The sequence below is a fragment of the Xenopus tropicalis genome, chromosome 6, assembly GCF_000004195.4.
Source record: "Xenopus tropicalis strain Nigerian chromosome 6, UCB_Xtro_10.0, whole genome shotgun sequence".
In the NCBI taxonomy this organism is placed as follows: domain Eukaryota; kingdom Metazoa; phylum Chordata; class Amphibia; order Anura; family Pipidae; genus Xenopus; species Xenopus tropicalis.
In genome coordinates, this window is record NC_030682.2 from 13,636,900 (window position 1) to 13,652,858 (window position 15,959).

Here is a 15,959-nt window from a genome sequence, read left to right on the forward strand (position 1 = left end):
AAGGGGTAATTATATCTTAGTTGGGATCAAGTACAGGTACTGTTTTATTATTACAGAGAAAAGGGAATCATTTAACCATTAAATAAACCCAATAGGGCTGTTCTGCCCCCAATAAGGGGTAATTATATCTTAGTTGGGATCAAGTACAGGTTCTGTTTTATTATTACAGAGAAAAGGGAATCATTTTTAAAAATGTGAATTATTTGATTAAAATGGAGTCTATGGGAGATGGCCTTTCCCTAATTCGGAACTTTCTGGATAATGGGTTTCCGGATAAAGGGTCCGATACCTGTAATAGCGAGTAACCAGTGATAGTAACAGTAAGTGAAGAAGGCAAGTTACTGCAGTCAGTATAATGTAGGGGGTGTCATTCCTATTGATTTAAATCAGGAAAAGCACCCAATTATTGGGCCCCTAGTTTTGTGTGAAGCAGTTTTTATTATTTCATATTTAGTCGCTCAAATTGAACCCAAAGTCCATCGTTTCTAGCCAGGGTACTGCTGTATTTTTAGCGGATTGCCATTACCAAAGGCTGCAATTCTATTTGCAGTCCCAGAGAGAGGGCAGAGCCCAATGGACAATGACTCATTAATAGGAGAGGAGTGGGCAGCGCTAGTAAATAATCAGAACCTTTATTAATTGTGACTCAGCGCCCCCCCGCCGTATAATTCATTCTGTGCCTTCAACATTTTGCTTTGGCCCATTATTAATGTAAGAGAACATTTGTATCTGAATGGGAATAACTAAAAATATGTGACTGTCTTTGCATTGATTGCTATGGCGCTTTATAAATAGGGCTCTAACAAGGCATATTGTAGCCATGCTTAAAGGGATACGGTCATGATTTTTATGGGGTACTTTTTACTGTTTACATAGCAAATAATTCCCTCTGCCATTTAAACTTTTATTCTTGAACCAACAAATGTATTTGTAGCTGTAATATTGGTGTGTAGGCGCCATCTCAGTGCCTTGTGCCTGAGTCTGAGCTTTCAGCCAGCGCTACACATTAGAACTGCTTTCAGCTAACCTATTGTTTCTCCTACTCCCATGTAACTGGAGGAGTCCCAAGCCGGACTTGGATTTCTTACTATTGAGTGCTATTCTGATACCTACTGGGAGCTGCTATCTTGCTCCCTTCCCATTGTTCTGCTGATCGGCTGCTGGGGGGGAGGGGGGATATCACTCCAACTTGCAGCGCAGCAGTAAAGTGTGCCTGAGTCTGAGCTTTCAGCCAGCGCTACACATTAGAACTGCTTTCAGCTAACCTATTGTTTCTCCTACTCCCATGTAACTGGAGGAGTCCCAAGCCGGACTTGGATTTCTTACTATTGAGTGCTATTCTGATACCTACTGGGAGCTGCTATCTTGCTCCCTTCCCATTGTTCTGCTGATCGGCTGCTGGGGGTGAGGGGGGGGGATATCACTCCAACTTGCAGCGCAGCAGTAAAGTGTGCCTGAGTCTGAGCTTTCAGCCAGCGCTACACATTAGAACTGCTTTCAGCTAACCTATTGTTTCTCCTACTCCCATGTAACTGGTGGAGTCCCAAGCCGGACTTGGATTTCTTACTATTGAGTGCTATTCTGATACCTACTGGGAGCTGCTATCTTGCTCCCTTCCCATTGTTCTGCTGATTGGCTGCTGGGGGTGAGGGGGGATATCACTCCAACTTGCAGCGCAGCAGTAAAGTGTGCCTGAGTCTGAGCTTTCAGAAGGAGCCAGCGCTACACATTAGAACTGCTTTCAGCTAACCTATTGTTTCTCCTACTCCCATGTAACTGGAGGAGTCCCAAGCCGGACTTGGATTTCTTACTATTGATTGCTATTCTGATACCTACTGGGAGCTATCTTCCTCCCTTCCCATTGTTCTGCTGATCGGCTGCTGGGGGTGAGGGGGGGGGGGTATCACTCCAACTTGCAGCGCAGCAGTAAAGTGTGAGTGAAGTTTATCAGAGCGCAGGTCACATGGCTGTGGCACCCTGGGAAATGAAGAATATGGCTAGCCCCATGGGAAAAACAGATTACAATGCAGGATTCTGCTGGAGAAACTCTATTAACTGATGGGTTTTGAAAAAAACATGTTTTCCCATGATGGTGTTCTTTTAAAGGACATGTACAGCAAAAATAAATGAATTAGAAGCTGTTAGTTTCCCCTTTTTCTATGTGGTTGAGCCCCTTTATCATTTCCTTTCTTGTTGAAGGAAGGCTTTACATTTAATGCTCTTATAAGAAAGACCTTGCTCTCTCTATGGATCATTTAAATGGCTTTCATAGGGCTAGCCCTGTAGATCAGTTTGACACAGGCAAATTCCCTCGGTAGAACATTTATGGTGATTGCAATAAACATAAAACAGGCAGGGAGTAAAAGGAAAGTAGTGAGTGCCTGGCTGGGTAAGATACATTAGACGGAGTGAGCACTGTTTATGTTTATGTAATTGTGTTGGCTTTCAAATAGTTCAGATGCAGTAATATTATTGGACTATACTATTAACAATAGCTGTGGACCAGAATTCAGTAGGATATCGAAGTAACAGCTTGCTCAGGGTATTGTGGTGTTGTTTCAATTGCATTAGGTTAGACCAACGCTGTTAGCTGGTGACTAGTTCTTGGGACCGGAAACAACCAGTAGGCAATGAAAGTATCGGCAAGGTTATAATTAATCAGAATATTTGAATGCCCAAAGTGCTAGAATAACCTGTATCCGGTAAGAGCATTAGAATGATCACAGGGCTAGACCAACCTGTCTCCAATCAGAGCATTCGAATGATCACAGGGCTAGACCAACCTGTATCCAATCAGAGCATTAGAATGATCACAGGGCTAGACCAACCTGTATCCAATCAGAGCATTAGAATGATCACAGGGCTAGACCAACCTGTATCCAGTCAGAGCATTAGAATGATCACAGGGCTAGACCAACCTGTATCCAATCAGAGCATTAGAATGATCACAGGGCTAGACCAACCTGTATCCAGTCAGAGCATTAGAATGATCAGAGGGCTAGACCAACCTGTATCCAATCAGAGCATTAGAATGATCACAGGGCTAGACCAACCTGTATCCAATCAGAGCATTAGAATGATCACAAGGCTAAACCAACCTGTATCCAATCAGAGCATTAGAATGATCACAGGGCTAGACCAACCTGTATCCAATCAGAGCATTAGAATGATCACAGGGCTAGACCAACCTGTATCCAATCAGAGCATTAGAATGATCACAGGGCTAGGCCAACCTGTATCCAATCAGAGCATTAGAATGATCACAAGGCTAGACCAACCTGTCTCCAATCAGAGCATTCGAATGATCACAGGGCTAGACCAACCTGTATCCAATCAGAGCATTAGAATGATCACAGGGCTAGACCAACCTGTATCCAATCAGAGCATTAGAATGATCACAGGGCTAGACCAACCTGTATCCAATCAGAGCATTAGAATGATCACAGGGCTAGACCAAACTGTATCCAATCAGAGCATTAGAATGATCACAGGGCTAGACCAACCTGTATCCAAGAATGTAGTTTGGCAATAGCTAGAGGAATTTGTTTCCAGGTGATGCTGCAAGCTGTAATGCCCCAGTGAGGGCCCCAGGCCTTATTGTATTAGAAGGGCTCCCCCATCACTTATAATTCCAGGCCTCAACAACAGTATTCTCACCACTGACCAAAATGCCAGTTCTTTGCAGTATAAACAAAGGCAGTAGAACCCCAGGCCACAGCTAGAATTCCGTGCCCGCTGCAGGCATTTCCCTGGGCACGACTGCCATGGGTTTGAGCCACCTTACTATGTTGTCGCCCCGCAGAGTAGCTGACAAGCGTTTATCTTTGGTGAATGAGAGACTGCCTGCAACAGGTGGGATTTACTTGCCTTAATCCTGGGATCTGAGGGGGGGATTAGCGCTGGGTTCCTGCAATAGTGTCAAAGGGACGGGGGAAAGGAGACCAATAGATTTATGCCGTAACATCGCAAAATCCCTCAGTTCTGTATTTCGGTAAGGCTTCTCCTCCTACGTCCTCAAAGGTTTAACACATTCCAACATGGAGTGCAGTGCTGAGATCCCATCTCAAAAGAGCTCTGAAAGTAAAAACGAAAATACAGGTGTAGGACCCGTTATCCAGAATGCTCGGGACCAAGGGTATTCCGGATAAGGGGACTTTCCGTAATTTGAATCTCCATAACTTAAGTCTACTAAAAAATCAATAAAACATTATTTAAACCCAATAGGATTATTTTGCATCTAATGAGGATTATTTATATCTTAGTTGGGATCAAGTACAGGTACTGTTTTATTATTACAGAGAAAAGGGAATCATTTAACCATGAAATAAACCCAATAGGGCTGTTCTGCCCCCAATAAGGGGTAATTATATCTTAGTTGGGATCAAGTACAGGTACTGTTTTATTATTACAGAGAAAAGGGAATCATTTAACCATTAAATAAACCCAATAGGGCTGTTCTGCCCCCAATAAGGGGTAATTATATCTTAGTTGGGATCAAGTACAGGTACTGTTTTATTATTACAGAGAAAAGGGAATCATTTAACCATGAAATAAACCCAATAGGGCTGTTCTGCCCCCAATAAGGGGTAATTATATCTTAGTTGGGATCAAGTACAGGTACTGTTTTATTATTACAGAGAAAAGGGAATCATTTAACCATTAAATAAACCCAATAGGGCTGTTCTGCCCCCAATAAGGGGTAATTATATCTTAGTTGGGATCAAGTACAGATACTGTTTTATTATTACAGAGAAAAGGGAATCATTTAACCATTAAATAAACCCAATAGGGCTGTTCTGCCCCCAATAAGGGGTAATTATATCTTAGTTGGGATCAAGTACAGATACTGTTTTATTATTACAGAGAAAAGGGAATCATTTAACCATTAAATAAACCCAATAGGGCTGTTCTGCCCCAATAAGGGGTAATTATATCTTAGTTGGGATCAAGTACAGGTACTGTTTTATTGTTACAGAGAAAAGGGAATCATTTAACCATTAAATAAACCCAATAGGACTGTTCTGCCCCAATAAGGGGTAATTATATCTTAGTTGGGATCAAGTACAGGTACTGTTTTATTGTTACAGAGAAAAGGGAATCATTTAACCATTAAATAAACCCAATAGGGCTGTTCTGCCCCCAATAAGGGGTAATTATATCTTAGTTGGGATCAAGTACAGGTACTGTTTTATTATTACAGAGAAAAGGGAATCATTTAACCATGAAATAAACCCAATAGGGCTGTTCTGCCCCAATAAGGGGTAATTATATCTTAGTTGGGATCAAGTACAGGTACTGTTTTATTATTACAGAGAAAAGGGAATCATTTAACCATGAAATAAACCCAATAGGGCTGTTCTGCCCCAATAAGGGGTAATTATATCTTAGTTGGGATCAAGTACAGGTACTGTTTTATTATTACAGAGAAAAGGGAATCAGTTTTAAAAATCTCAATTATTTGATTATAATGGAATCTATGGGAGACAGGCTTTCCGTAATTCGGAGCTTTCTGGATAACTGGTTTCCGGATAAGGGATCCCATACCTGTACTGAATAATAGCACATTTTTCTTTACTCCCAGCACCTTTCCAGTAGTTAAGAACTACCATTCCCAACAATATGGTGTAGCACAAGCACATTTTCTACATCTTAATAGTGTTTGGGGTATTTGAATGGCCACAGGGTAGAGGTGAGAGATTGGGAAGTTAAGTGGAGTTTAAGTGGCAAACCCTACTTCTCTTGGCCAAAGGACAGGGTTTATTGAGGCATATGAAAAGCTCCATAGGGCACTGTATAAGTGCCCAACCTGAGCCGTGAGTGTTTGGTACCAAAGGGCCTGTGCAATGAGGTAATGGTTCCATACACACTCTACACATCTAACAGTGATATACCAGCCCAAGTGAATAGTTGGTGCACACTTCACACTACTTACAACTCGTTTTGATAGGGACTCACAAATAGTCAGGCATTGGCTAGTCACCCCTGTTTGCACCAACATAAAGACAGGAAAGTATTCTTGGTTCTGCCTCTCATCAAGAACTGGAAATGTGGGTCGACCCCCCAATATACATTGGAGAAAGAAAAGTGGGACCTAGAACCTCTGCCATATTTGTAGCCAAGTACCCAGATGCCAAACATAGAGGGCCACACATACTTAGTGCCTTTCTATTTGATCATTTCTGGCTAGTTAGCATGGCTTCTGGAAAACACTCAGAAAAATAAAGTTTCTGAAATCTTTTAATAGAAATAGAACAGGAAAAAAAGGCTTGGCGATCCTGTTTTGAGGGACATGTCAGAGGGTCATTATCTTGTCTGCAGCCGGGAAAAGGCGCGCTCTAAATGGAATATTCACAGCACTGTCAGACAGGGGTGTCTCGAAAACCTTGCGCTGTTATTTCTGCCGATAGTAATAGAAGATTTGCAGTCATTGTTCCTGACAGCCATTGAAATGTGTAACATACAGGTTCCTGTCAACATTAGGGGGAATAAAAATGTCCGGCATAAGAAAAGGAATGTTGGCCCTAAATGTTACAAGGTTGCCCCTATTTGTTACAAGGTTGGCCCTATATGTTACAAGGTTGCCCCTATTTGTTACAAGGTTGCCCCTATTTGTTACAAGGTTGCCCCTATATGTTACCAAGTTGCCCCTATTTGTTACAAGTTTGTCCCTATTTGTTACCAAGTTGCCCCAATTTGTTACAAGGTTGCCCCTATTTGTTACAAGGTTGGCCCTATATGTTACAAGGTTGCCCCTATATGTTACCAAGTTGCCCCTATTTGTTACAAGTTTGTCCCTATTTGTTACCAAGTTGCCCCAATTTGTTACAAGGTTGTCCCTATTTGTTACAAGGTTGCCCCTATATGTTACAAGGTTGCCCCTATATGTTACCAAGTTGCCCCTATTTGTTACAAGTTTGTCCCTATTTGTTACCAAGTTGCCCCAATTTGTTACAAGGTTGCCCCTATTTGTTACAAGGTTGGCCCTATATGTTACAAGGTTGCCCCTATTTGTTACAAGGTTGCCCCTATTTGTTACAAGGTTGCCCCTATATGTTACCAAGTTGCCCCTATTTGTTACAAGTTTGTCCCTATTTGTTACCAAGTTGCCCCAATTTGTTACAAGGTTGCCCCTATTTGTTACAAGGTTGCCCCTATATGTTACAAGGTTGCCCCTATTTGTTACAAGGTTGCCCCTATTTGTTACGAGGTTGCCCATATTTGTTACAAGGTTGCCCCTATTTGTTACAAGGTTGCCCCTATATGTTACACGGTTGCCCCTATTTGTTACAAGGTTGCCCCTATATGTTACAAGGTTGGCCCTATTTGTTACAAGGTTGCCCCTATATGTTACAAGGTTGGCCCTATTTGTTACAAGGTTGCCCCTATTTGTTACGAGGTTGCCCATATTTGTTACAAGGTTGCCCCTATTTGTTACAAGGTTGCCCCTATATGTTACACGGTTGCCCCTATTTGTTACAAGGTTGCCCCTATATGTTACAAGGTTGCCCCTATTTGTTACGAGGTTGCCCATATTTGTTACAAGGTTGCCCCTATTTGTTACAAGGTTGCCCCTATATGTTACACGGTTGCCCCTATTTGTTACAAGGTTGCCCCTATATGTTACAAGGTTGGCCCTATTTGTTACAAGGTTGCCCCTATATGTTACAAGGTTGCCCCTATTTGTTACAAGGTTGTCCCTATATGTTACAAGGTTGCCCCTATATGTTACAAGGTTGCCCCTATATGTTACAAGGTTGCCCCTATATGTTACAAGGTTGACCCTATTTGTTACAAGGTTGCCCCTATTTGTTACAAGGTTGCCCCTATTTGTTACAAGGTTGCCCGTATTTGTTACAAGGTTGCCCCTATATGTTACAAGGTTGGCCCTATTTGTTACAAGGTTGCCCCTATTTGTTACAAGGTTGTCCCTATTTGTTACAAGGTTGCCCCTATTTGTTACAAGGTTGCCCCTATTTGTTACAAGGTTGTCCCTATTTGTTACAAGGTTGTCCCTATTTGTTACAAGGTTGCCCTTATATGTTACAAGGTTGCCCCTATTTGTTACAAGGTTGTCCCTATTTGTTACAAGGTTGCCCTTATATGTTACAAGGTTGCCCCTATTTGTTACAAGGTTGCCCCTATTTGTTACAAGGTTGCCCTTATATGTTACAAGGTTGCCCCTATTTGTTACAAGGTTGCCCTTATATGTTACAAGGTTGCCCCTATTTGTTACAAGGTTGCCCTTATATGTTACAAGGTTGCCCCTATTTGTTACAAGGTTGCCCTTATATGTTACAAGGTTGCCCCTATTTGTTACAAGGTTGCCCTTATATGTTACACGGTTGCCCCTATTTGTTACAAGGTTGCCCTTATATGTTACAAGGTTGCCCCTATTTGTTACAAGGTTGCCCTTATATGTTACAAGGTTGCCCTTATATGTTACAAGGTTGCCCCTATTTGTTACAAGGTTGCCCTTATATGTTACAAGGTTGCCCCTATTTGTTACAAGGTTGCCCTTATATGTTACAAGGTTGTCCCTATTTGTTACAAGGTTGCCCTTATATGTTACACGGTTGCCCCTATTTGTTACAAGGTTGCCCTTATATGTTACAAGGTTGCCCCTATTTGTTACAAGGTTGCCCTTATATGTTACAAGGTTGCCCCTATTTGTTACAAGGTTGCCCCTATATGTTACAAGGTTGCCCTTATATGTTACAAGGTTGCCCCTATTTGTTACAAGGTTGCCCCTATTTGTTACAAGGTTGCCCTTATATGTTACAAGGTTGCCCCTATTTGTTACAAGGTTGCCCCTATTTGTTACAAGGTTGCCGCTATATCTTACAAGGTTACCCCTATTTGTTACAAGGTTGCCCCTATATGTTACAAGGTTGCCCCTATTTGTTACAAGGTTGCCCCTATTTGTTACAAGGTTGCCCCTATTTGTTACAAGGTTGCCCTTATATGTTACAAGGTTGCCCCTATTTGTTACAAGGTTGCCCCTATTTGTTACAAGGTTGCCGCTATATCTTACAAGGTTGCCCCTATTTGTTACAAGGTTGCCCCTATATGTTACAAGGTTGCCCCTATTTGTTACAAGGTTGCCCTTATTTGTTACAAGGTTGCCCCTATATGTTACAAGGTTGCCCCTATTTGTTACAAGGTTGCCCCCTATTTGTTACAAGGTTGCCCTTATATGTTACAAGGTTGCCTTACTCTTTCTAAAGGAAGTTGTATTGCTCATAGGCATTCATGCATACACATGTCTAGACAATTAGTCTCCCTCCATGGAGTTTGATTGGACATCACTGCTTGACACCTTTGTGCACAGTGTATAGAAGGTTTCAGGAATACTCTCTCTCTGGGTAGATGTGACAATGATTTCCAGCAAACAAACTCAATGTATATTTTGGAAAAATGACGTATTTCTATTTCAGTGCAATTTGTGGGTACCCCGTTTCTTTGCAGTTTCCGAAGCTGTTTCATTCAACGTCTGTCCACAACAATGATTAAATATTATTATGCACAATATTCCTTATTTAGCTTTCCTTTATGCAGTCTGTTTAGAAGAAGGTAATTAGTTTGCTAGGCAACCTGAAATATCAAATCTTTTACCTAGACGCAATCGGAATCTTTTAGAGACATCAGCCAGCTGTTTAGCTATTCTCTGCCCTCGCCATAATGGCAGGTCGACATGCAAAAGGAAGGTTCCAGCACAGTCTGCATCTTCGGGGGGGCGAGGGGGTTAGAAAAAAACTACCGGAATGATATACACAAATAAAATTTTCTACAAGAAAATGTAATGTTAGCCACTTTAACACATTAGTTGGTTTTTTGTTGCTCCTTACCTGCCCCATAGCTATTTGTCCTGTCATCTAAACCCCCTTTCACCTCAGACTTCTTGTCAGACCTGCTTCCACCATCTCTCTGTCAAACATCAAATATCAGACCTCTAGCATCATTTCTCATCCCTCAACTGCCGAAGATACCTTTACTGAAGTCTGTTGGTTGTGGTGAAGGATAGGACTAAGCGATAAGGGAAGAGGACGGATGGTTGAGAGATGAGGCCTGAGGGTTGAAGTAGATAAACTGATGGCTGAGAGATAGGACTAATGGTTAAATGTGATGAACTGAGGGTTGAGTGATAGGTCTGACAGATGAAGAATAAGGACTAATGGTTAAATGGGATGAACTGAGGGCTGAGGAAAAGGGCTGATGGAAAAGGGATGATAACTAATGGTTGCAAGGTATGAACTGAGCATTGAGGGATAGGGCTGATAGAAGGGAGGAATGATGACTAATGGATGAAGATGATAAAATGAAGGTTGATTGGTGGGTGAGGAATAAGGACTAATAGTTAAAGGGGATGAACTGAGGGTTGAGGTATAGGAATGATGGAAGAAGGATGAGGACTCATGGTTGTAAAGGATGATCTGAGGGTTTAGCGATAAGACTGGTGGAAGAGGGATGAGGACTAAAGGGAATAAAGGGGATTACCTGAGGGTTAAGGGATAGGGTTGATGGAAGAGGGATGAGGATTCATTGGTGAAGGGGATGAACTAAGGAATAAAACTCATGGATAAGGAACAAGGCCAATGATTGTGGGGGGATTAGCTGAGGGTTAAAGCATAGAATTAATGGGTGAGGGATAATAATTGATGAGTGATAAGGATTGGTTGTTGAGGAGTCAAGACTGGTGGTTGAGGAATGAAGAATGCTGTTCAAGGGATGAGGTCTAGATTTTTAATCGTTTATAAATAAGAAATCAACTAGAAGGGTGTAGGTCAAGAGAGATAAGGACTGATTCTTGAGGGGTAGTGTGAAGTTCTCAAAGCTGAGGAATGAGCAATGAAGATTAATAATGGAGATCTGGTTGTTGAGGGATGAGACTGGTCTTGCAGAGATGACATCTAACGATTGTAGGTTGATGACTGATGTTTGACTTCAGTAGGGGTATTTTAGGATGCCCTTCTGATGCCCCGCTCAGCATAAATAATCCTTCCCCAGGCCTCATTTATCAGACAGATTGTAATGCTGATGATTGGGGACTTGGGTTGATGTTGAAAAGTCTGTGGAAAGGGGAAGATTTCAATGAGGATTTGGGTAGAATTCTAGTTATGTGATTGATAGGAGTTAGTCACCGGTAAAAGTCCATAATCAAATGCATTTCTTCATCATGAAATTATTTTCTTTAGAAAACGTTCTATGAATGACACCATCGTGTACCTTCTTTGATGTTGCATGCCTCTGACCAATAATCTTAAATTCCATTCAATCTGTACAGATTTCAGTAGCTTGTCTGATGGTAACAACTTTTAGCAAAGGCAATGTGGGTTCCGTGAAGTCACTCAGGACTCTCAGGGCCTTGAGGCCTCTCCGAGCCTTGTCCAGATTTGAAGGAATGAGGGTAAGGGTACATTTCCAATGTATATTTCACTAAATGCTTTCTCCACAGGCAAATAATAACTATATTTTTTCCCCCTTCCGTTTCATAAATGTAACCTCTGACTGGTGGAAAAGAGCTGACGTCTTGAGATCCATATTTGTTTCTATGTGGGAAGCTTATCTATTGGGGTAATGGTACCACAGGTTGAGATAGAAGTATAGGAAGTTGGTTAAATACTAAGCCCTGATCATAGAAACAATGTCATTGGACAAAGACTGCAGCTCTTCTCTTGTTTAACTTTCTTGTTTCTTATACAGGATTGGAGCCTAGGTCAAGCTTCTTCAAGCAGAGCAAGTGTTGATGGGAACCAATTTGCTCTAATGGCTTGGGTTCTTCTTTGTGTCTCCATTCAGGTGTCATTAATAAGCCTGCTAGCTACCCCCCTTGGATTATCTGAACTTGGTCCTATGAAATCTCTTAGGACCCTCAGAGCCCTGAGACCATTAAGAGCCTTATCACGGTTTGAAGGGATGAGGGTAAGATCAGCAGAGCAACTCAGGAGGTCCATTTGAATTTCCAAAGCATGTCACGGACCTCATTTGATTTGGATTTGTTGTTAGTAGATCTGTATACAAAATGGCTTATGACTTCAGTGTTCCAGACACTGATATTGATCTATTCTGTATACACTAGTACATGTTCTAAGTCGGTTTCCTCTCTGTAGTGGGATCCAGGAGCCATCATCCCAATACACAGGACGAAACGCGCAACAAAAAAAAAAAAAGATTTCAGATGAGGGTACGCCATTCCTCCGCAATGAGTTACAAAAAGACCTGCAAATCCAAAGTACCACAATTCTTCAAGGAATTTTATTCTGGCAATGCCTAAAATCCATAAATCTAATCATTGCAAATACTTTCTTCTGAAATATTTTCCCTTTTTTTTTTTGTTTGTGTTTTGGGTTTTTATTTTTTGCCAGCATGGATGTTTTTTCATTTAACCTCTGCATGCTTCTCCTACCTCAACCCATTGGTTTGTGCTATTGCTCTAGAACATGACAATCTCATTGGCATGCTAGAACTCTTTCACCGTGTGTGCTTTGCCTTCTTACAGTGCATGTGTCCAGAATGATCTGAACTGTCCTTTGAATCCAGAAGAACTTCTCCTTTATGTATGTGACTTTTGAGGCTTTACACTCGCTGTGGATCGTTGTGTAGATACCAGGGAAGGAATAAAAGGGATTATGTTGGAGTGCTACGGTGTCCTAGTACTACTGGATATAGGAAGCAACACAGCAGCCTTGGGACATAAGGGCAGATGATTTAACCTTTATTTGAGCTTTAGTTCCCCAGTCGTGGCTAGAGTCTAGACCAGGGTCACCATCAGAAACCCACTGTAATATTGTGAGCATCACAAAATATTTTTCTTCATGGGTTCTGTACGCTTGTACCTCTTTCTCTAGGGTTGTCGGACATTTTTGATCAAAGCTCTCCTTGCTGGTCCAACCTTAGTCGAGTTCTCTGTAGTTCATAACAAGCATACAGATATAAGAGAACATTGGTGTGTCAACCATTTGGCCAAGAAAATCTAGCACAGCAAACATGTATTCTCCATAAATCCATCATTAAATCCCCTCATCCCCCATGCTGGACACTAATGGATAAAATCCATGATCAGCATTTGCTCAGACGGTTCTGCTCATCAACAAGGATAGGGCAGGTGTAGGTTTGGTGCCTAGGGCAGGCCTGGACCTTAACAGAACCCTGTCAAGCCAGCTTTCAGATGTATCTAGTAAAACAAATGGGAAGTGTTCACAAATTTTACCCTAATTGGCCTTCAAGCTGAGCCTTCCCCCCCCCCCCCCCGTAGTGGCTATGGGTACTCCCAAACTATGGTTGTACCCCAACTTGCAATGGTGTTTGTCAACTGGACAACCAAGTTAGGTAGGACGAACTTGGGGAAATCTTAACAACTATGAAACTATAATGGCACAAGCTACAGGCTGTCAAAAATAATGCCCCCCCCTAAGGTTCACGATAAAGCAAAACCTGGAACTGGACAATTTTGGAGCTATTGTGCAATACCCACCCCCATGTGTTATTAGCTTATCTCTTTCATTAATTATTACCTATACAGGTATAGGACCTATTATCCAGAATGCTCGGGACCAAGGGCATTCCGGATAAGGGGTCTTTCCGTAATTTGGATCTTCATACCTTGAGTCTACTAAGAAATCAATGAAACATTAATTAAACCCAATAGGATTATTTTGCATCTAGTAAGGATTAATTATATCTTAGTTGGGATCAAGTACAGGTACTGTTTTATTATTACAGAGAAAAGGGAATCATTTAACCATTAAATAAACCCAATAGGGCTGTTCTGCCCCCAATAAGGGGTAATTATATCTTAGTTGGGATCAAGTACAGGTACTGTTTTATTATTACAGAGAAAAGGGAATCATTTAACCATTAAATAAACCCAATAGGACTGTTCTGCCCCCAATAAGGGGTAATTATATCTTAGTTGGGATCAAGTACAGGTACTGTTTTATTATTACAGAGAAAAGGGAATCATTTAACCATGAAATAAACCCAATAGGGCTGTTCTGCCCCAATAAGGGGTAATTATATCTTAGTTGGGATCAAGTACAGGTACTGTTTTATTATTACAGAGAAAAGGGAATCATTTAACCATTAAATAAACCCAATAGGACTGTTCTGCCCCCAATAAGGGGTAATTATATCTTAGTTGGGATCAAGTACAGGTACTGTTTTATTATTACAGAGAAAAGGGAATCATTTAACCATTAAATAAACCCAATAGGACTGTTCTGCCCCAATAAGGGGTAATTATATCTTAGTTGGGATCAAGTACAGGTACTGTTTTATTATTACAGAGAAAAGGGAATCATTTAACCATTAAATAAACCCAATAGGGCTGTTCTGCCCCCAATAAGGGGTAATTATATATTAGTTGGGCTCAAATACAAATCACTGTTTTACAGAGAAAAAGGAAATTAATTTTAAAAATCTGAATTATTTTATTAAAACGGGGTCTATGGGAGACAGGCTTTCCGTAATTCGGAGATTTCTGGATATCGGGTTTCTGGATAACGGATCCCATACCTGTACCAGTAATGATTATAAAGCAAATACTATCTAGTGGTAGGTAAAACCGTCCCTAGCTTGTGTGGCCTTAGTAATAAACCCATGGGTATCACAAATTACAAGAGGGGGATGATCCATTAATCGGGCACCAGAGATAAAATCATATCACATATAAATGCTTTCAAAGCGCTGATTTTCTGATGGTTTCGCCACTTCCTTGGTGTCTGTAAGAGAGAAAAGGAGGCTGAATAAAACCCCCAGCTCGCTGCTGATCGTGCTGACTAATAAGCACTCGGTTAAGTACACGCTAACAGCCTATTAATGCACTTGGATCCGCGCCCGACTCTTCCAGCGCAGTAAACAACAATTAGCAATATTTGTAATTAGGTATTGTTAGAGGGAAGTTTATTTTCTCTCATTTCCTTTCATTTTGAAACATTTTTTTCCCTCTTGGCTTTCATTTAAATAAATACGCACACACAGCCGGGGTGAGATTTTCTCCCCCCCCCCCATCACTTCTGAATACAGACCGGTGGTTTTACATAGCTAACTAGCTCATCGGGAAATCCTAAATTATATATATATAGATGGCTCCTACATTGTTTCAAGAGTCAGAACCGGAGAACAGAAAGCAATGTATTTATATACGGGTATGGGATCCCTTATCCGGAAACCCATTATCCAAAAAGCTCCGAATTACGGAAAGCCTGTCTCCCATAGACTCTATTTTAATCAAATAATTCGGAATTTTAAAACTGATATCCTTTTTCTCTGTAATAATAAAACAGTACCTGTACTTGATCCCAACTAAGATATAATTACTCCTTATTGGGGGCAGAACAGCCCTATTGGGTTTATTTCATGGTTAAATGATTCCCTTTTCTCTGTAATAATAAAACAGTACCTGTACTTGATCCCAACTAAGATATAATTACCCCTTATTGGGGGCAGAACAGTCCTATTGGGTTTATTTAATGGTTAAATGATTCCCTTTTCTCTGTAATAATAAAACAGTACCTGTACTTGATCCCAACTAAGATATAATTACCCCTTATTGGGGGCAGAACAGCCCTATTGGGTTTATTTAATGGTTAAATGATTCCCTTTTCTCTGTAATAATAAAACAGTACCTGTACTTGATCCCAACTAAGATATAATTACCCCTTATTGGGGGCAGAACAGCCCTATTGGGTTTATTTCATGGTTAAATGATTCCCTTTTCTCTGTAATAATAAAACAGTACCTGTACTTGATCCCAACTAAGATATAAATAATCCTTATTGGATGTAAAACAATCCTACCAGGTTTAATTAATGTTTTATTGATTTTTTAGTAGACTTAAGGTATGGAGATCCAAATTACGGAAAGACCCCTTATCCGGAATACCCTTGGTCCCGAGCATTCTGGATAACGGGTCCTATACCTGTATAGACACCCAAGGGCCTGTGCCTAGGGCCACAGCTTTG

General features: G+C 41.1%; 1 protein-coding gene across 6 annotated transcripts in view; it reads left to right on the plus strand.

The window, feature by feature from the left end:
• Positions 1-15,959, plus strand: part of scn5a (sodium channel, voltage gated, type V alpha subunit) — a 221,575-nt gene that overhangs the window by 181,779 nt on the left and 23,837 nt on the right. For 4 of the 6 annotated variants that reach the window (XM_031904628.1, XM_031904632.1, XM_031904630.1 and 1 more), the window contains one exon: positions 11,282-11,404. In XM_031904628.1, coding sequence (XP_031760488.1) covers positions 11,282-11,404 — 123 coding nt within the window. Of the gene's footprint in view, positions 1-11,281; positions 11,405-11,796; positions 11,920-15,959 lie in introns of all 6 variants that reach the window. The other 2 variants (XM_031904631.1, XM_031904633.1) reach the window with 1 other exon arrangement.